The 20,995-nt window shown below is 44.4% G+C and overlaps 1 protein-coding gene across 3 annotated transcripts in view; it reads right to left on the bottom strand.

Annotated features, from left to right (window-relative positions):
* Window positions 1-10,724, bottom strand: part of LOC145349533 (LIM domain only protein 7-like) — a 200,313-nt gene extending 189,589 nt beyond the window's left edge. For all 3 annotated transcript variants that reach the window (XM_080198113.1, XM_080198114.1, XM_080198115.1), the window contains exons 1-2: window positions 10,679-10,724; window positions 9,883-9,953 (exon numbers count right to left, since the gene is read on the bottom strand). In XM_080198113.1, coding sequence (XP_080054239.1) covers window positions 9,883-9,953; window positions 10,679-10,700 — 93 coding nt within the window. In that variant the 5' untranslated portion in view covers window positions 10,701-10,724. The remainder of the gene's footprint in view (window positions 1-9,882; window positions 9,954-10,678) is intronic.
* Between the last annotated feature and the right edge of the window lie 10,271 nt (window positions 10,725-20,995).

The following is a 20,995-nucleotide window of genomic DNA, read 5'->3' as shown; positions in this document are numbered from 1 at the left end:
CCACTCACACAGACAAAGGCATCAAGCCCTCAACATTACAAAGCACAAAAAGGCCAAATTGCATCAAGCTACAACCACAAAATGAAACCCGAACAGCAATTTCCTGGCCTTGAATTACAGTTGACATTTACTGCTCAAGATTGACAAGATTTACTTTGTATCTTCACTTAGTCACACAAAAAAGGAATTGGTAGAAATACTCCACGTAAAATACTGCCGGTCAAACATGATTCGCCGCCTCCTTGTCAAAATATTTCAGCTGAAGTTAACACGTGCTGACTAAAAACTTTACTCAAAAAAGTGATGACTGTTGAAGGTCACATGATACAGTTGCTAGGTGAGAAGATTCAGCTGTTTCCTGGCTTCAATCCTAACTGATTTTATAAAAATAGTCCTCATTTCTGACAACTGGATTCAGTAGGCGGCACTTCTGTTAAACCACAATATAAACTGTGGGACCCAAACCAATTATTCTGTAGCAGGGTCTGGGTGGCAGAAGCTGCAACGTGGGCCTATTTTTCAGTTCTAACAAACAGGCTAACTATCAGCTAGCAGGCTTTTTTTTAATGTTTTACTCCATCCTTACAAAGCCAATGCTCAGGATGGATCACACGGACCCGAATTCATTCCTTGCTTGCTCCAAAACCAAATTCCAATTCAAGGTCCCCATAAGAGAGACAAACAAGAATCCCAGCTGACAAGATGAGGCATTTCACCCCACTTTGGGATGGATTTTCTGGCCACGCTTGCCCCGAAACCAGAAAATCCCACCTAAGGTCAACCCAAGGATGTGCGGGTTAGGTTGATTGGCCATTTTAAATTGGCCCTTAATGTCGGGGGGGTGGGGGGGGGAGGAGGAGGAAAGAAATAAGTAGAGTTCTGGGGATAGGGCTTGGGTGGGATTATGGTCAGTGCAGACTCACGGTAGCACAGTGGTTAGCATGGATGCTTCACAGCTCCAGGGACCCAGATTTGAATCCCGCTTTGGGTCACTGTCTGCGTGGAGTTTGCACATTCTCCCCGTGTCTGCGGGTGCTCTGGTTTCCTCCCACATTCTGAAAGACATGCTGGTTAGGTGCCGGACTGTGCTGACGAGGGGAATTTCACAGTAACTTTGTTGCCATGTTAATGTAAGCCTTACTTATGACTAATAAATAAACTTTACTTTAATGGGCCAATTTGCCTCCTTCTGCACTGTAAGGATTCTATGACCTTTCCATAGTCCACCCCTTGCCCACTGTGATTCCTGTGGTGGGCGGAATGGGAAAATTTGCTCAATATTCTTAGCCAAAAAGGTGAGCAGACTACAGATCAAACTTGGGATTTTTTGTTTTTAAAAGTCTGCATGTCCTGTTACTAGAAAAGCCCATGCTCCACATGGTATAACCACTCTAGCCTAGTTGTCACTATATGCAATACTTAAACTCCACTGTGAAGGCGGCAGGAGATAAAGTTAAAGTTTACTTATTAGTCACAAGTAAGCTTATATTAACATGTGAAAATCCCCTAGTCGCCGTACTCTGGTACTTGTTCGGGTACACTGAGAAAGAAGTTAGCGTGGCCAATGCATCTAACCAGCATATATCTTGGACTGTGGGAGGAAACCTGAGCACCTGGACGAAACTCACACAGACATGGGGAGAACGTGCAGACTCTGCACAGAAAGTGAGCCGAGAATCAAACCCAGGTCCCTGTGAGGCAGCAGTGCTAACTACTGTGCCAAAAACGAACATCCTTCCTCACTGAAGCCGTTACCTAAATTTGGATTATGAAGCTATCTGGTAACAACAAAACACGCTGAAACCTAGCACAGTCTGGTGACTCCTTCAAGTTCACAAAGCACAGTGTTTGCAGAGCTTAAGAGTACAAGTTCTTCATGCAAATGCTTACATGCAGGATGTCCAATAGATGAATTAAGGTTTTTGAAGAACAAATGAATGATTCAATCCAAGTACTAAAATCAATCACGTCTGAGCTGTTTCCACGCGTTACTAAGCAAAACATCATTGTGCATTTCCACCTTCCTCAGCCAATTCAAGTCCTCAATCCCACAATCTCAGACAGAGGGGTCCTGAAGAAGAGGCAATCGGGACGCGTTTGCATTTTCTTCTCTTACAGGGTAGTGAAGCTGTGGAAATCTTTACCACAGAGGCTCGTCAAGTATGTTCAAGGCTGAGAGAGACAGGATTTTTTAAAATCAGTAAGGGAATCAAAAGTTCATGGGAAAAGGCAGGGAAGTGGAGTTGAGGATCAGATCTGTCTCACTGAATGGCAGAACAGACTCGACGGGCTAAATGGCCTACTTCTGCATCTTGTAATCTTCAGTGCCTTCTGATACAAGCTGAGGTGGCATCAAATTTTATTTGCAGGAGGCAAGACAAAAGGGCAGAGATTTAAGGAGCGCTTGGGAGCAGAATAGTGTTGCATTACAAAACACGATGATCAGAAAGCTTTTACAAAGAAAAGAAACACTTTTAATAGCTCACTTCATGTTATTCTCAGTAGAGTTTTAAAATTATAACATCTCAGCAGAATTTTGAATGACTTGCATCAGGATGACTGGCTCACTGCCTGCGTTTACAGTCGTGCACAGGGATAAGTGAATTACACAGTTTTTATTTCCAGCGCAGAGCCACTGTGAGCAATTTGAGTACAAATTGTGCTGCAGCAGGGAAAGAAATCAAGGCTGAAGAGGAAGTACATCTACAACTCTGCTCCAGGGAATGTCAGTCAAGACAACCTGAAGATCCAAAACAATAGCTTGAATCTGCACAACACTGTTCACAACCCCTGGACAAGCCAAAGCACTAAGTTTAGCCACTGCTGTAATCATAGAATTCCACAGTGCAAAAGGAGGCCATTCAGCCCATCGAGCCTGTACTGATTCTCCGACGCAGCATCCTTACCCAAGCCTTATCCCTGTAACTCCATGTATTTACCCCGCCAATCCCAACACATTTGGGACATTGGCCATGCTAAAATTTCCCGTCAATCAACCTAACCTGCACATCCTTTTTTTTTTAAATAAAGGAAACATGGCAGAAAATAAGAACACAACTAGCCTTCGCGAAGAGCACTGTGACAATGGCCTGGCAATCTGCTTTAAGTATGTTTATTGATGGACGGGTATTAGCCAGGGCAACAATGAGATACCCCTTGCTCTTCAAAGTAGTGCCATGGGGTCCTTCATATCAAGCCGAGAGAGAAGATGAGCATCAGTTTAAATGTTTTATCCAGTAGAGTTGGCCTGTAAAGCATTATTACAACAAAACATCACAAAACATGCAAATAATAGATTGTGGTAGTCTAAAATTTGACTGGGGCACTGTGCGGCAGAGTGGGGAATGCATTAATCAAATCCTGTATCTTAATTCCAGCACAGTAAAATGGCCATAGATTCCCTACAGTGCAGAAGGAGACCATTCAGCTCATTGAGTCTGCACCAAACACAATCCCACCCTGGCCCTAGCCCCATAACCCCACGCATTTACCCTGACAACGAGACAATTATTTAGCAGAGCAAATCCACCTAACCTACGCATCTTTGGACTGTGGGAAGAAACCGGAGCACCCGGAGGAAACCCGCACAGACTGTGCGAACTCTACACAGACAGTGACCCAAACCGGGAATCGAGCCCGGGGGTCCCTGGCGCTGTGAGGCAACACCAGGTTTTAGTCCAACCAATTTATTTGATAGTAAACTGCAGCAGAGCTAACCACTGTGCCAACGTGCTGCTCTAACACCAGATGAACATAAACTGCTTTCCCCTTTGAGGGGGAGAGCTGACTGCTAACTTGAGGATTGCCACACCTCAGACGAGAGGCAACATTGAGAAGGTGGGGCCTTCATGAATAACCTCAGCTGGTACAGGAATCCCACCTGCGCTGCTGGCATTACAAACCAGCCATTTTATCGAACCAACTCCTTAACAAAAGTAAGATCTGGCTTGGCTTTTCAGACACATGACTTTTTGTTTGCCCCATGACACATCAATAGAAGAGATAGCTGTAGGTTTTCCTTGAAGAGGCACTTTCGCTGCACACACATCTGAGCTACAGGGAGAGTGTTCAATCGGGAAGAGCCAAGCTTCAGCATATTCAGAAACAGAGAAAATATTCAAAATTTAAAATTAAATGCAGTTCATTCTGCCAAGTCAAAGTTTCTGCCAGTTTACTTCACACTTCTTTGCAAATAGAAAACTTGAGAAAGAACATTCAACAAAAACAGCATGTTGTCCAATAGCAATATCATCACCTCAACTGCTGCACTTAATATCGCTTCTGATCATTCCCAAGTACTTTTAAAACAAAGATTCTGGTTAGAAATTCTAAAAATGTGGAAAATAAATTCTCGCCTTGTTCCCAAGTTAAATAGTTGAACTATTCGCTCGGGCTTTTTTGCCAATAAAAACATTTACGGAGTTAATACAACAACACATTTCATTTGAACTCTCTGAAGATGCAGCATTTATTGTTGACCCTACAAAATTTGACCATGTGTGGCACAACCAGAGTGAAATCCAGGCATAATATTTTCATTGGCAAGGGAGAAAATAAAAGTTCACTCTATTTTAAGTGCATAGGAAGAAGGAACTGGAGCAAACCAGACAACTGAGCCTGTTCAGCCATTTAATACAATCATGGCTTCTACTGCTAACTCCATTTTCCTAACTGCTCCCAATATTCCCTGATTCCGATACATTTTTGGTCAATCTCAGCCAGTGCTGGGACATTCACAGGCCTCTGGGTGGACAATTCCAAATGAAGAAATGTCTCACCTCAGCCCCAAATGACCCACCATTAATGTGGATATTGTGCCCCAGTGTTCTGAACTCGCCAGCCATGGAAGATAGTCCGTCACATGTTTCAGTAAGATTCATCTTCTAAAGATCATTCCTTTATACGCCAGAGAATATAGGCTCAATCTACTCAGCCTCCCATCATTGGCTCCTGGGATCAGAGAGTTGTCCAAACATAGAATCCCTAAAGTGCAGAGAAAGGCCATTCGGCCCATCAAACCTGTACCGACAATGATCCTAGCCAGACCCTGTCCCCGTAACCGCACACATTTACCCCTGACATGACATAAAGGGGCAAATTTGGCATGGCCGACCAACCTAACCCGCACATCTTTGGATTGTGGGAAGAAACCGGAGCACCTGGACGAAACCCACACAGACACTGAGCAATGTGCAAACTCCACATAGACAGTGACCCAAGCAAGAAATCGAACCCAGGTCCCTGGCGCTGTGAAGCAGCAGTACTAACCAATCTACTAAACATCCACAGCACTGCTTCTCAAGGCTGGACAGCAAATTTGTTTCTTCTTAAATATAGGCATTACAGGTACTCAGATTAGTGAATTCCGGAGAGTATGGCCAGACTTTTCTGGCCCTTAATACTGACAGGATCTTCTTGTCTCACTGATGGGGGTTCTGGGGGCATGCATTCCATCGAAAACCACATTGGCAAGGGAGGGACCAGAAGATCCCACCACCAGGCAATGGGATTTGATTTGTCACACGTATTGACATACCGTGAAAAGTATTCTTTCTTGCGCGCGATACAGACAAATGCAGCGTGCATCTTTTGTATCTTTTTCTACACTCATGACCTTTTGTAGTTCCTTGAGGTCTTGGGCAGAGCAGGAACCATACCAAGCTGTGATAAAACCAGGAAGAATGCTTACAACCTGTCCTAGTCCCCCATGCGGACACTATAGTTAAGAAAGCTCACCAATGCCTCTATTTTGTCAGAAAACTAAGGAAATTTGGCAATATTAGCTATGACTCTCACCAACTTTTACAGATGTAACATAGAAAACATTCTTTCTGATTGTATCACAGCTTAGTATGACTCCTGCTCTGTCCAAGACTGCAAGGAACCACAAAATGTTGAGAATGTAGCCCAATCCATCAGGCCAACCAGCCTCCCATCCATTGACTCCGTCTACATTCCCTGCAGTCTTGGCAAAGCAGCCAACATAATTAAGGACCCATGCACCCCGGACACTCTCTCTTCCACCTCCTTCCTTTACAAAAACAATACTAAAATCTGAGGTCACATACCAACCAATTCAAGAACAGCTTCTTCCCTGCTGCTGTCAGGCTTTTGAATGGACTAACCTTGCACTAAGTTGATCTTTCTCTACACCCTAACTATGACTGTAATACTACAATCTGCACTCTCTCCTTTCCTTCTCTATGAGCAGTATGCTTTGTCTGTATAGTGTGCAAGAAACAATACTCTTCACTGTATGTTAATACATGTAACAATAATAAATCAAATCAAAATTGGATTCCATTTGAGTTTAGTTTTTGGAGCAAGCAAGGAGATGGATTCAGGCTTGCTCAATAGCTTTAAATATAGAGTGAATATTTTAAAACAGATGCTAAGTGTGTAGAGACCAGGAGTGGTTAGGACGTGTTAGAATGGTGAAGGCTGGAGCAAATGAAGAAACGGATGAGGGTTTCAGCAGCAGATGACACAAGGGCAGAGCTAGGCACTGAGATGGAGGTGGAAATAGGGAGGCTTAGCAACGGTGGTGTAGTCAGGCACTGATTTCAGGGTGAAACATGAGACCAAGTTTCCAAATGGTGTAGTTCGGCCTCAATGGACTCAAAACTGATAGTTGGAAACATCATTGCAAGCCACCTATCAGTGTATACATCTACAAGATGACCTGCAGCAACTTACCAAGACTCCTTCAACAGCACCTTCCAAACCTGTGACCTCTATCATCTAAAGGGCAGCAGACACACGGGAATACCACCACTTGCAAGTTCTCCTCCAAGTCACTCACCATCTTGCATCCTAACTTGGAAACATATCAATCATTCCTTCACTGTCACTGGGTTCAATTCCTAAAATTCCCTCCCCAACGGCACTGCAGGTGTCCCGACACAGTAAGAAGTCTCACAGCACCAGGTTAAAGTCCAACAGGTGTACCTACACCACATGGGCTGCAGTGGTTCACCACCTTAAAGGAAATAAAATGCTGGCTCGCTAGTGACACCCACATCTAGTAAATCATTTGTAAAAATTCAGGAAAACATCCACCACCAGCCTTCATTATCTGCCACAAAGCCAAGTCTATATCCATTCAACCATTTCTCCTTAATTCCATCTTAACAAACCTGCTATACTGCAGTTCATTGGCTGCCCGCTGAAAATCCATTTCCACATTTATCACACGTGTTTGTCCAAAACTGTCCATTAAAGAATTCAATCAAGTTAGTCAGACAGGGGCAGCACGGTGGCAAAGTGGTCAGCACTGCTGTCTCACAGCACCAGGGACTGGCTTGGCTTACTGTCTGTGTGGAGTCTGCACTTCCTACCTGTATCTGCGTGGGTTTCCTCCCACAGTCCAAAAGACGTGCATTGGCCATGCTAGATTCTCCCTCGATTACCCATACAGGTGCTGGAGTGTGGCGACTAGGGGATTTTCACAATAACTTCATTGCAGTATTAAATAAACCTACTTCTGACACTAATAAATAAACTCTAAACATGACGGTGGGATTTTACGGCTTCGCTCAAACTCGTCCAGAAGTTCTCATCCGAGGTCAACGGACATTTCCATTTTCTGCCCCTCGCCTGCTCTGATTCCATGGTGGGTGGGGTAGTAGAATTCTAGTGAATGCGTCTTTGACAAATCCATGCTGCCTCTCCTTGAGTAACCTGTACTTTTCCAACTGAAAATTTATTTTGCCTCCAAAAGTGGTTTTCAATAACTTCCTCAGCAATGTTAAGCTGGTTAGCCTGACATTTCCTGGTCTATCCCTCTCTCCTTTCCTGAATAGCGAACAATGTATTAGCAAGCCTCCAGCAGAAAAGCAGCTCCCACACAATCCATGTTCCCACTTCAGCTCATTCCTTTGAAATTCCACAATTAAAAAGAATTCCCAAAACAGAAGCATAGAATCCCACAGTGCAGAATAAGGCCATTCAGCCCATGGAGTCAGCACCAACCACAATCCCATCCTATCCCCATAACCCCATTCATTTACTCCAGCTAGTCCCCTGACGCCAAGGGGCAATTTAGCACAGCCAATCCACCTAATTTGCACATCTTTGGACTGTGGGAGGAAACTGGAGCATCTGGAGGAAACCCACACAGACATGGGCAGAACATGCAAACTTCATACTGACAGTGACACAAGCCAGGAGTTGAACCTTGGGTCTTGGCACTGTGAGGCAGTGCTAATCATAAGAAATGAATAAATTGGGATTCATGTGAGCTCACACTTGAGATTCCACAGATTTAGCTCTGTAACTGGCAATCAGTTTTTTTTAAACTTGAAATAGTTTGCCAACAAAAAGATTCACTAATAAATGAACTATATTAATTTCAACAGTGTATTATATTCGAGTGACATGGAGTAAAGGTATCAACCCCAAAAATATTTATTCCCTCCCTTGTAAGAGATTTCAATGTGAAAAAGGGTAAACAGATTTTGAAAGATTCCTTTAATTAGTCACAATATTCTAATTCCAACTGCAGCATATTTTTCACAGTTTTGAAATCCATCCAGGGTGGCACAGTGGTTAGCACTGTTGCCTCACAGCACCAGGGACCCAGGTTCGATTCCTGGCTTGGACCACTGTCTGTGAGAAGCCTGCACATTCTCTATGTGTCTGCGTGGGTTTCCTCCAGGTGCTCTGGTTTCCTCCCACACTCTGAAAAACATGCTGGTTGGGTGTGCGTTGGCCATTTTAAATTCTCCCTCAGTGTACCCGAACAGGTGCCGGAGCATGGCAACTAGGAGATTTTCACAGTAACTTCATTGCAGTGTTAATGTAAGCCTTATCATGACTAATAAATAAAGCTTGAATTTATCCCACTGATCTGCCTGCCCGGGGCAGCACAATGGTTAGCACTGCTGCTTCACAGTTCCAGGGACCTGGATTCAAATCCTGGCTCGGGTCACTGTCTGTGTGGAGTGTGCACATTCTCCCTGTGTCTGCATGGGTTTCCTCCGGGTGCTCCAGTTTCCTCCCACAGTCCAAAGATATGCAGACTAGGTTGACTGACCATTCTAAATTGCCCCTTAGTGTCCCGCGATGCATCGGTTAGAGGATTAGTGGGTAAATACATTGGGGTATGGGGATAGGGCCTGGGTGGGATTGTGGTTGGTACAGACTCGATGGGCCTTTTTCTGCACTGTAGGGTTCTATGATTCTAAAACGCTAACTTCATGCCGCCAAAACTGTAAAAAGTCTGACAACTCCAGGTTTTAGTCCAACCTATTTATTTATCAAATTAAATTTATCAAATTTATTTATCAAATAAATAGGTTGGACTAAAACCTGGTGTTGTCAGACTTTTTACTGTGTTTACGCCAGTCCAACGCCGGCATACCCACATCATGGCCAAAACTGTAGACAGTGAGGAGGAAAGGAGGTCGCTTTAGGAAAAGGAACACATCTAGCCACTAAAAGCTAGCCTCACTGACAGAAAAATCAAGTTGAAAGATTAACGAGATAAGCATACTTTCAGGAATTGTTAAGGTGCCCAGAGAAGCTGCTCTGACATCAGTCATTTGCTCCATGGAAAAAAAAAATCAGTAATTACTGGAGTTTTAAAACAAAAACTTTCAGTGGTTTTGAAATCTTCAACAAAACAAAAAGAGAGCAGGCGAATAAATGATTTAACACCAGTAGCCCTCCATAGAAAATGCAAAACAGCTTCTTTAAAAGTTTTGTTAGAGAATTGTGTCTCTGGATCAAGCAATTTGGGCGAGAACAAAAACGGGAGGAAATAGCCAGAGAATTTGATCACACTTTTGTTTCAGATAAGTTAAAGAAAAAACTGCTTCTGATGCAAGAACAAGGGCAAACTCTAAATACACTTTAAAAAGCTGGAAGAGTTCATTAACTCACCTCTACCCATCGCTGAGCTTCAGCGAATGCCAAGGCATAGTCAGGGTCCGGTTGCTCTCTCCATTCCATGGCTAGGTAGGTGTGTTTCAAAACAAAACAAGCAAAAACACACACACAAAAAAAGTTATTTTTTAACCAACAGCCCCTGCACAAGGTTCGAGCAGCCCGAAGAACGCAGTCGCGATGAGAAGGGGGAGATCAGGCAGTTTTACAACGCACTGGTAGCACTTCTACAGCCGGCAGGTTAACAAGCGGCGCTGTCACCGCTTTTAAAACGAACCCGCTTTAAAACACGGCTGGCTTTTACGATAGTAAATTCCACTCAGAAGTGAGGAGTTCCACCTTCCCACACCACCTCCTCCCCAAAAAAAGCCCCTCCCTTCCCACTCCTGCCAAGTACAAACTGACTCAGAAATCCACTTGATTAAACCCCAATATTTTGCCCCAGTCCAGCTTACACCTGTCCCCATTTCATCTCAAATCCATGCCGCAAGATTAAGCAGCGTTTCTGTTTATTTATTTTAAATCCAGCCAATTCTCCTCCTTTTCATTTTAAATGTCCCACCCTCATCATGTTATATCGGGACAGGCATGTTTACTACTTTGGCAACTTCTGTCCTGTCGACAGGCTGTCTCACCTGGTCCAGAGGGGCACCTCCACCTGTTTGGAAAGGTGGACACCTCCTCAGAGCCTCTGACGGTTTTCAGCCCTGTGCTTCGCTCCCTAATTGCCCTGGGAGGCTTTTCACACACTTCCTCACACACTCAACCAGCCTGCACTGGCGTCACTTCTCACCTGAGCCTCTGGGGAGAAGCATTAGCCGCTAAACAGTTCCGCTAACCCTCCCAGCCCGTCACTCAAAACCTAAACCCGCCCCCCCCCCCATTGCCTGGTGATCACAAACACTCCACTGCCTCAAACAGGCGGGGAGGGGAATTGGGGAGGGAAGGGGTGGGGAGTGGGGGGAGATGGTAGGGGGAATGGGATGGGGGACTGGGGGGGAGGGGAGATTGGGAGGGGGGGAATTGGAGGAGGGTAGGGGGAGAGGGAGGGAGTCTGGGAAGGGAGGTGGACACTGGGGGGAGTGGAGGAAGGTTTGGGAGAGGGGAGGGGGATTGGAGAGAGAATAGTGGGATGGGGAAACGAAAGAGGAAGGGGTGAGGGATGGTTGGGGGAAATCCCTCTTTTTTTAAAATTGCTGCACCCTTTCAGCTGGAAATTCTGGTGTTTGCATTTTAATGAGAATCTGAGGGCAGGTTTACAGCGATTCAGATGCAAAACAGGCTGAGTATCGCAGCACTACTGCATTCATCCCCATTATTGCCATTTAATGTGCCCCGCTCCAAGGGGCAAATCAAACTATTTCTGTCAGTGCAAGGGTTAATCTCCAGGATTTGAATATTCTGCTGTGTGCAATCCTGGAAGAAAATCATAGGGACATTAAAAAGGTGAGCATTTCTTTTTACCTGATGTAACATATTGAGGAGGGGAAGGGAGGAAGGTTATTTGGCTGATATCTTTTTTAAAGTTCATTTATTAGTGTCACAATTAGGTTTCCATTAACGCTGCAATGAACTTACTGTGAAAATCCCCTCGTAGCCATACTCCAGGGCCTGTTCAGGAGAATTTAGCATGGCCAATGCACCTAACCTACACATCTTTCAGACTGTGGGAGGAAACCCTTTCAGACACAGGAAGAACATATGGAGTTTGCACATTCTCACTGTGTCTTCATGGGTTTCCTGCAAGTGCCCCGGTTTCCTCCCACTGTCCAAAAATAATTGGCCATGATAAATTGTTCATTAGAGTCAGGTAGCATTAGTAGCATGGTAAATATATGGGGTTGCAGGAATAGGACCTGGGTAGGATTGTTGTTGGTGCAGACTCAATGGGCCAAATGGCCTTCTTCTGCACTGTAGGGATTCTACGAGGGAGTCAATGTGCTGACTCCACACAGACAGCCACCCAAGCCAGGAATCGAACCGGGGCCCCTGGATTGTGAGGCAGCAATGCTAGCCACTGTGACAGCCCTTAGTTGGGTAATGGAGTCTTTTTGGCTTCCAATTGAGACGGGAAGGCAGTGCATCACAAGGATGGACATTGACCTGACTAATGCCTGGAGCATGGGGCAAGTAATGTGATGAAATGAAGATGAAATGAAAAGTTGCCACAGTCCCAGAGAACCAGAAGCTGACCAGTAGTGATTTAACCTGAGGATCATCGCACCTCAGGCAAGGAGCAAGGTTAAGAAGGCGGGGACTGCATGAATAACCTCAGCCAGTACCAGAATTTAACCCACACGGTTGGCATCATTCTCCAGCACAAACCAGCCAACTGACCCCCAAGTCAGGTGAAAGAACCTCCTCCAGTAATACATTTTATTACAGTTGGCAACACTAGTTAGCACGCTTCCTGTGATGCACCCATGGTTGAATAATCTGCTGCAACTCCCTATCACGTTCACTTAGCAAGATACTGGACAAAAGAGCTGACGTTTCGAGTCCAGATAATCCTTTGTCTCACAACATGCGTGAGGTGGCACGTGCCATTCACTCTGCTAATTCTGATCCCGATTGCATCATTCTCTCTCAAAATGATCGGGGCGGAGGTGGAGGGGATGACGTGGAGAGAGTGACATTGTGTTACAAAACAGAAAACCAATTCAAGAGATTACAGCAAGCAGCAAAGCTCTCTGACACACACATGCAGCTATTTTTTTACAGCTGATCTTTTATCAGTTTGGTGAAAGGAACTTTGAAGTGGTTTTGGGGATCAGTGCTTCCCTCATTCCTACATCAGATTACATTGGTGACTGATATGAAAGTGGGGGTTCTCCAATTGACCTTGGGAGTTCTCCATTGATCTGCTATTGAAGACAGAGAGTATCTAAGATAAAGGGAAACATAATTGCTGTTGTTGAATAGGGGCAGATTAAAGATAACCAAGTGCTTTCAATCAACCTGCCCATAGTCAAATTGCCAACCCTAGTGTTAATGTAGATGTGGTTTCACATGACTCTTAACAATGTTTATTTCAATTCCATTCACGAAAATGTTTTGAGTTTGAATTTTAATTTGATTGGGGGATACTCACCAAGCTAGGGCAGCTTGTGTTTACACAGTGCCCTTAATATTACCCGCAACACTTCACAGAGGCAAAAACCAGACACCAAATAGTGATGGGAGGAGAACAACTGAAGGTGAAGAAGAATAGGCTTAGTGGTTGATGTTACAAAGTTGATTCGAAGGAGAAGGCAGAGGTAGCCAATTGAACAGCTTTGAAGAGAGTGTTCCACAGGGAAGAGCCAAAATAATACAATTTGATTTGATTTATTATTGTCGCATGTATTAGTAAACAGTGAAGAGTATAGTTTTGTGCACATTGTACAAACAAAGCATTCCATTCATAGAGAAGGAAGGGAGAGAGTGCAGAATGTAGTGTTACAGTCATAGCTAGGGTTTAGAGAAAGATCAACTTAGTGTGAGGTAGGTCCTATGAAAAGTCTGATGGAGTAGGGAAGAAGCTGTTTTTGAGTCAGTCGATTCATGTCCACAGGCTTTTGTATCCTTTTTTCGGCGGAAGAAGTTGAAATGAGTATCTAATTATTAGTGTCATGAGTCAGCTTACATTAATACTGCAATGAAGTAACTGTGAAAATCCCCTAGTCGCCACGCTCCGGCACGTGTTTGGGTATACCGAGAGAAAATTTAGCATGGCCAACGCTAAAACCAGTACGTTTTTGGAATCTGGGAGGGTACCAGAGCACCCGGAGGAAACCCATGCAGAAACAGGGAGAATGTATAGACTCCGCACAGTCACCCAAGCTGAGAATCGAACACGGGAACCTGGCGCTGTGAGGCAACAGTGCCACCGTGCCACCCTAATTACTCCTGGCCTATGGCCAAGGTGGCCATCAAGAGGTCCAGACAGTGGGACAGTCTGTTGGGTCTCTCAGTCTGCTTCTCTTCCCTGGCTACATCCGCTCCAGTGTGCCCCTGGAGAGATGATCCACTGGTACACTTCAGACCTTCAATGTGGACGCTGGGGAGTATCACCATCCCTGCGAATGTCATTTTATCTGGTTAGATAAGATTCCTTTAAAGATTTTGGGGGTTTTTTTTGTTACAGTGGTATTTTTCAGTTGGGGCAATTAGTTCGTCTTTATTCTATTTGGATCAAAATAGGTTTTAAAGCAGCTTCAGGAAATTACCATTTTTATATCATTACATAGTAAAGCATGAAATGATACAATAATCATTAACACTCACTAGGCATCAATTGGAATGGTTCACAGACACAGTACAGTTACTTACCAGCTGCCACACGGCGAGTCTTTATCATTGTGGTGCTACCGTAGGTACAATGTTTACTGCATCCATGCTTATTATCATCCTTAAACTTCAATAGTGGCAACTTGCTTTTATCTCTTATCACCAGTGTCTTTGTACAGCTGAGTGAATACCTTTGTTCTCTTGGGAATTAATCTTCAGTTTGTTGTATTTCCAGCTCTGGGAGGCCAGGTTTCCACACTCAGTTTGTCACCTTTTTTTGAAAAATGAATACTGCATTTGCCATTTCCAATCTGGGGAGACTTCCTTCAGCAATCAATGGCCTTTTCACTTTACAAGTCACAGAAAACGGTGCCAGTCAGCTCACTTGCTGAATTTTGATAATGAGTTCAATGTCTGTGACAATCTGATTCAAGAGCAAAGAATCTTAGTCATATCCTTGTTCTCCATGAACGTGACTTTCTGCCTTGTTTTTCAAAAGCATTTTTTTTGTTTCTCTTAGTTTCCCTCCAGAATAGATACAATTAGATCTCATCGTTCTCATAAGAACATAAGAAATAGGAGCAGGAGTAGGCCATCTAGCCCCTCGAGCCTGCCCCGCCATTCAATAAGATCATGGCTGGCCTGTCGTGTCTCAGTTCCACATTCCCGCCCTCTCCCCATAACCCTTAATCCCCTCGCTTATCAAAAACCCATCAACCCGCGTCTTAAAAATATTTAGCGAGGCAGCCTCCACCACTTCAACGGGCAGAGAATTCCAGAGATTCACCACCCTTTGAGTGAAGAAGTTCCTCCTCAACTCCATTCTAAATCACCCCACCTTTATCTTGAGGCTGTGCACTCTAGTCCTACTGTCCTTTCTGAGCGGGAAGAGCCCCTCCACCTCTATCCTATCCATCCCATTCAACATCTTATATGTCTCAATGAGATCTCCCCTCATTCTTCTAAACTCTAACAAGTACAAGCCTAGTTTATTCAGCCTCTCCTCATAGTTCAACCCCCTCAACTCCGGAATCAGCCTAGTAAACCACCTCTGCACCCCCTCCAAGGCCAAAATATCCTTGCATAAGTGCGGCGACCAAAACTGCACACAGTACTCCAGCTGCGGCCTCACCAGTGCCCTATACAGCTGCAGCAAGACCTCCCTACTTTTATATTCAATCCCCCTCGCTATGAAGGCCAGCATCCCATTCGCCTTCCTGACCACCTGCTGCACCTGCAAGCTGGGTTTTGCGACTCATGCACAAGGACCCCGAGGTCCCTCTGCACCGCCGCCTGCTGCAGTTTTTCTCATTCTTGACCTAGTCTGTATGCCATGCCTGGGTATGAAAATTGGACGGTACGATATTAAGTGGAACCATAGCTGCGAGGGCAAGTCTTTGTTAAAGGTAGATATTGAAACAAGGGTACAAACATGTTGACTGGGTAAAGGACATCTTCCTCTTTCCGTCCTTTCCTATGAATACTCTCAATGAGAAAATCAAAGTTGCCACCGATGTAAACAGTGCCATCTTTCCCCTAGCTAATCTTAGAATCATAGAATGCAGAAGAAGGCAATTCGGCCCATCGAGTCACCACTGACTCTCTGACAGAGTGTCTTACCAGGCCCTATCCATGTAACTCCATGTATTTACCCTGATAATTGTCCTAACCTACATATCTTGGGACACTAAGTGGCAATTTAACATGGCCAATTCGCCTAACCATCTTTTGGACTGTGGGAGGAAACCCACACAGCCACGGGGAGAATGTGCAAACTCCACACAGATGGTGACCCAAGCTGGGAATCGAACTCGGGTCCCTGATGCTGTGAGGCAGCAGTGCTAACCACTGTGCCACCCCATTACATTCAGTAATCCCTTCCCTAACACCGCTCCATGCCGGTAATAGTTCCTTATTCATTACCACGGCACATATTTCACCATGAATTAGCTTGAATTGCAATTGGTTAAGGCTTACATAGCAGCATCTTATGAGGAATGTCACGATTGTTTCTAGAAGTCCAAGTGTGTCATATGGCGTCACAGTGGGATGAAACCTCCTGAGGAAAGGTCAGTGATCTCCCTCAAGCAGGAACTTCATCTCTGAAACTCTTTACTCACTTATTATGGTCCAAACAATGCTCCAGATATTTTTTCCAAATAATTGATTATTTTGTCCACTGTTGATGCAATATTAATGGTGGATTCCGAGTCTCAATTTGTCACTTTTTTTGAGAAATGAATGCTGCGTTCGCTGTTTCCAATCTGGAAAAACTTCCTTCAGCAACCAATGGCCTTTTCACTTTACAAGTCAAGGAAAACAGTGCCAGTCAGCCTACTTGCTGAATTTTGATAATGAGTTCAATGTTTGTGACAATCTGACTCGACAGCAAAGAATCTTAGTCATATCAATGAACAATATCAGTTTCTGCCTTGCCCTTCAAAAGCATTTCTTATTTCTCTTAGTTTCGCTCCAGAATAAGTACATAGAAATATAGAAGATAGGAGCAGGCCATTTGGCCTGCATCGCCATTCATCACAATCATGCTGATTGTACAAGTCAATAGCCTAATAAGGTCATTTGACTCATTTTAACTCACCTATCCAGGGAAAGCCAAAGACTTCAAAGTCCCTCCATAACAGCATCCACTTTGAGATTCTCAACCCAGTGTATGTTGCAGAAAGTAAGGATCTGAACAGCCGACCCTGCATCACAAGCCATTCAAAAGTTTATTTATTAGTCACAAGTAAGCTTACATTTACACTGAAGTTACTGTGAAAATCCCTAGTTGTCAAATTACGGCACCTCTTCGGGTACACTGAGGGAGAATTTAGCTGGCCAATTCACCTAATATGCACATCTGTAGGAGGAAACAGGAGCACCCAGACGAAACCCACACAGGCATGGGGAGGACATGCAAACTCCCCATAGCCTTTAATCCCGTTCGCCCCAACTGCTGTATCTGGCCTCCTCTTGAATACATTTAGTGTATTGCAATTAACTACTTCCTGTGGTAATGAATTCCACAGGCTCACCACTCCTTGGATGAAGAAATGTCTCCTCATCTCCATCCTAAATGGTCTACCCTGTACCCTATGACCCCTGGGTCTGGACACTCCCAGCTTCAGGAACATCCTTCCTGCATCTAACCTGTCTAGTCGCAGGAAGGACACAATTTGATCTCATCCACGTTAACGCATTCACTGTCCCTTACATCTTATTGCTGCTTCATACAGGAAAATATACTTGCTGTGCTGCTTATTAGCTATTGACATGATCAATTCCAAGTATCTCTTTGCAATTTCAGCCCATCTTTTGGCACTAACAGAAAGATTTGGAGTTATAATTGCTCAAATCATTGACGGCAGCGAAAACAGTCACAGCATCTAAGATTTATAAATTGAGACACAGTACAAAAGCAAGGCAAAAACATTGATAAAACATTCATTTGGCCTCAATTGGAGTATTTTGTCGGGTTCTTGGCACTGTACCTAAGGAAGGATGTGAAGAGGTTAGAGAGGGAACAGAAAAGATTTATAAGAATGGCTCCAGGGATGAGGAACTTCAGTTAGGAGAAATGATTGGAGAAGCTCAGAGAAGGCTGATACGAGTTTTAATAGAGTGTTCAGATCATAAGAACATAAGAACATAAGAAATAGGAGCAGGAGTAGGCCATCTGGCCCTTCGAGCCTGCCCCGCCATTCAATAAGATCATGGCTGATCTGTCGTGGCTCAGTTCCACTTTCCCGCCCTCTCCCCATAACCCTTAATCCCCTCTCTTATCAAAAACCCATCAACCCGCTTCTTAAAAATATTTAGCGAGGCAGCCTCCACCACTTCAACGGGCAGAGAATTCCAGAGATTCACCACCCTTTGAGTGAAGAAGTTCCTCCTCAACTCCGTTCTAAACCGCCCCCCCTTTATCTTGAGGCTGTGCCCCCTAGTCCTACTGTCTTTTTTGAGCGGGAAGAGTCTCTCCACCTCTATCCTATCCATCCCATTCATCATCTTATACGTCTCAATGAGATCTCCCCTCATTCTTCTAAACTCTAACGAGTACAAGCCTAGTTTATTCAGCCTCTCCTCATAGCTCAACCCCCTCAACTCCGGTATCAGCCTAGTAAACCTCCTCTGCACTCCCTCCAAGGCCAAAATATCCTTGCGCAGGTGCGGCGCCCAAAACTGCACACAGTACTCCAGCTGCGGCCTCACCAATGCCCTATACAGCTGCAGCAAGACCTCCCTACTTTTATATTCAATCCCCCTCGCTATGAAGGCCAGCATCCCATTCGCCTTCCTGACCACCTGCTGCACCTGCAGGCTGGGTTTTTGCGACTCATGCACAAGGACCCCGAGGTCCCTCTGCACCGTCGCCTGCTGCAGAGGAGTCTGTAAGGCGCAGGTAGGGAGAAAATGTTCTTATTGACATGAGGGTGGGGACAGATATTTAAAGTCATTTGCAAAATGAACCAAAGGTGAAAAAATATTTTCAACTTTTGATTGATTACGATCTGGAGTCTACTGTCTGAGTGCCTATCTTGGAGGTAGATTCAATTATGGGGCAGCATAAGAGTGTTAGCTAAGCTCTTGGAGAGATAAAGACAGCAGAGCTCCGACGAAGGAACAGGGGACTGGGTGTGCTGAATTACTCTGAGAGAACTAAAGTAATCTTGTTAGGCCCAATGACCTCCTGAACTGCAACCATTCTATGATTCCAAGCTTTCTGAAACTACATTTATCCTTCCATAAAATCCCAACAGTGCACAAGAGACCATTCAGCCCATCGTGTCTGCACCAATTCTCTGACAGATTATCTTACCCAGACCCCTCTCCCCACCTTATCCCTATAACTCCACACATTTACCATGGCTAATCCCCCTAACCTACACATTGTAGCATGCTAAGGGGCAATTTAGCATGGCCAATCCACCTTTCAACAGCGAGAGGAAACCAGAACACAAAGGAAAGCCATGCAGACAGGAAGAGAAGTGCAAACTCAAGTCCAGATAGTTACCTAAGGGTGGAATTGAACCCAGGTACCTGGACCTGTGAGGCAGCAGTGCTAACCACCATGCCACCATGGTCCACTCACCTTTCTCAAGCACATTAGGCAAAGTACTATATTTATTCTCACTTTGGACAGTGTTTATCTCTGGGAGGTCATTCTCTTTCCTGCACATGTATTTATTTTGCATCCAGCGTGATTTCGAAGGCATTCCATTCATCTTTATGCGAGTCATTCAGAAACTATTTCCTCTAATCAATGGTTAATCACTCATAGCTATGTAATTAGCCTTTTTAACATTGTGCATTCAGCATCCCTAATTTCCCTTGTGAATTCTTTGGATATATTCAGTCACATTACACACAATAATTTTGCGGTCACCATTGCTCAGGGGTGCTATTACTACCATTCTTTTAATGATATTGGATACATGTAGTCGTGGTAACTGATAGAATTCAATTAATTAAAATCTCGAACTGAAAACAAGTCTCAGTAACAGTGACCGTAAAAGTATCATCAGTTGTTACGAGAACCCGTTTGGTTCACTAATGTTTGTTTGGGGAAAGAAATCCGCTGTCCTTACCTAGTCTGGCCTACACATGACTCCAGACCCACAGCAACATAGCTGAATTTTAACTGCCCTCCGAAATGAGACCCCTCAGTTCCAGGGCAATTAGAGATGGGCAATGAATCATAGACTCACAGAATCCTGTAGTACAAAAGGAAGCTATTTGGCCCATCAAGTCTACACCACACCCTATCCCCATGCATTTACCCTAGCCAGTCTCCCTGACATCAAGGGGCAATTTAGTACGGCCAATACCGCTAAGCAGCACATCTTTGGAGTGCGGGAGGAAACCGGAGCACCCGGAGGAAAGCCTCGCAGACATGGGGAGAATGTGCAAACTCCGCACAGACAGTGACCCAAGCCGAGAATCGAACCCAGATCCCTTGCCAGCAACACCCACATCCCATGAAAGAAGAAATAAAATCAAGCTGCGAGTGACTTTCCTGACATTATTGGGCCATAAAGCATGAATTACTCTGATGAACTTCCTCTAAACTGTATGTTTATTGTCTGACTTTTTAACTGGCGGCTAATACTCAGAAGAGCCTTTAAAGAAATGCAGCATAACTCCACTTGCCTATTCTATATGGAATAGCCAATGGACCATACTTTACGGGAACAGTAAATGTGCTAAAAAAATACATTCCCTTTGATGATATCATCCAGGAACATGAAGTCCGCACAGTCTGTCATTATATATGGTTCTATTGATACCAAAGAAAATGACTCCTTTGCTCATGTTACCAGAGGTACTTATTTTTAATTTTACTATGAGGACTTAAATCTGTGTTTTGGGTTTACCGCCAACAAAATAAAACTTGTAAGCCATTATAGGAGAACCCTGTGTGGCACCAACTCACTCGCTGTGACAGTGGGTTACCCTAGACAGGCTGGCGAGTGGAATTTTCCATGACTATACACCATGGAGCTCTGTCTATCACCGCTCTAATCTTCAGGGAGGGAGAGCAGGAACAATGTCATGGATGCTTTATTAAGCAGTGTTACTTGTCCTCTTCTAGCTCAAACTGAAATCCAATGGTATAATGATCAAAGGGGTTTATTTTGTATTCGATCCTGGGATGTGTCCAGGCCAATGGTTCCTGCCCATCCCCGTTTGCCCTTGAGAAACTGGTGATGAGCAGCCTTTTGAAACACTGGAGAATGAGGGAGAATAATAATGTTTTTAATGGAATGCATGGCTCTGCTTATAATATAGTGAAAATGAAAGAATTCATTGTAGAATTTTAGTCTGACCATAAGATTTATCA

The sequence above is a fragment of the Carcharhinus amblyrhynchos genome, chromosome 10 (assembly GCF_965287045.1).
Source record: "Carcharhinus amblyrhynchos chromosome 10, sCarAmb.v2.hapA, whole genome shotgun sequence".
NCBI lineage: Eukaryota > Metazoa > Chordata > Chondrichthyes > Carcharhiniformes > Carcharhinidae > Carcharhinus > Carcharhinus amblyrhynchos.
The sequence above is the reverse complement of the archived record's forward strand: the minus strand, read 5'-3'. Positions and strand labels throughout refer to the sequence as shown.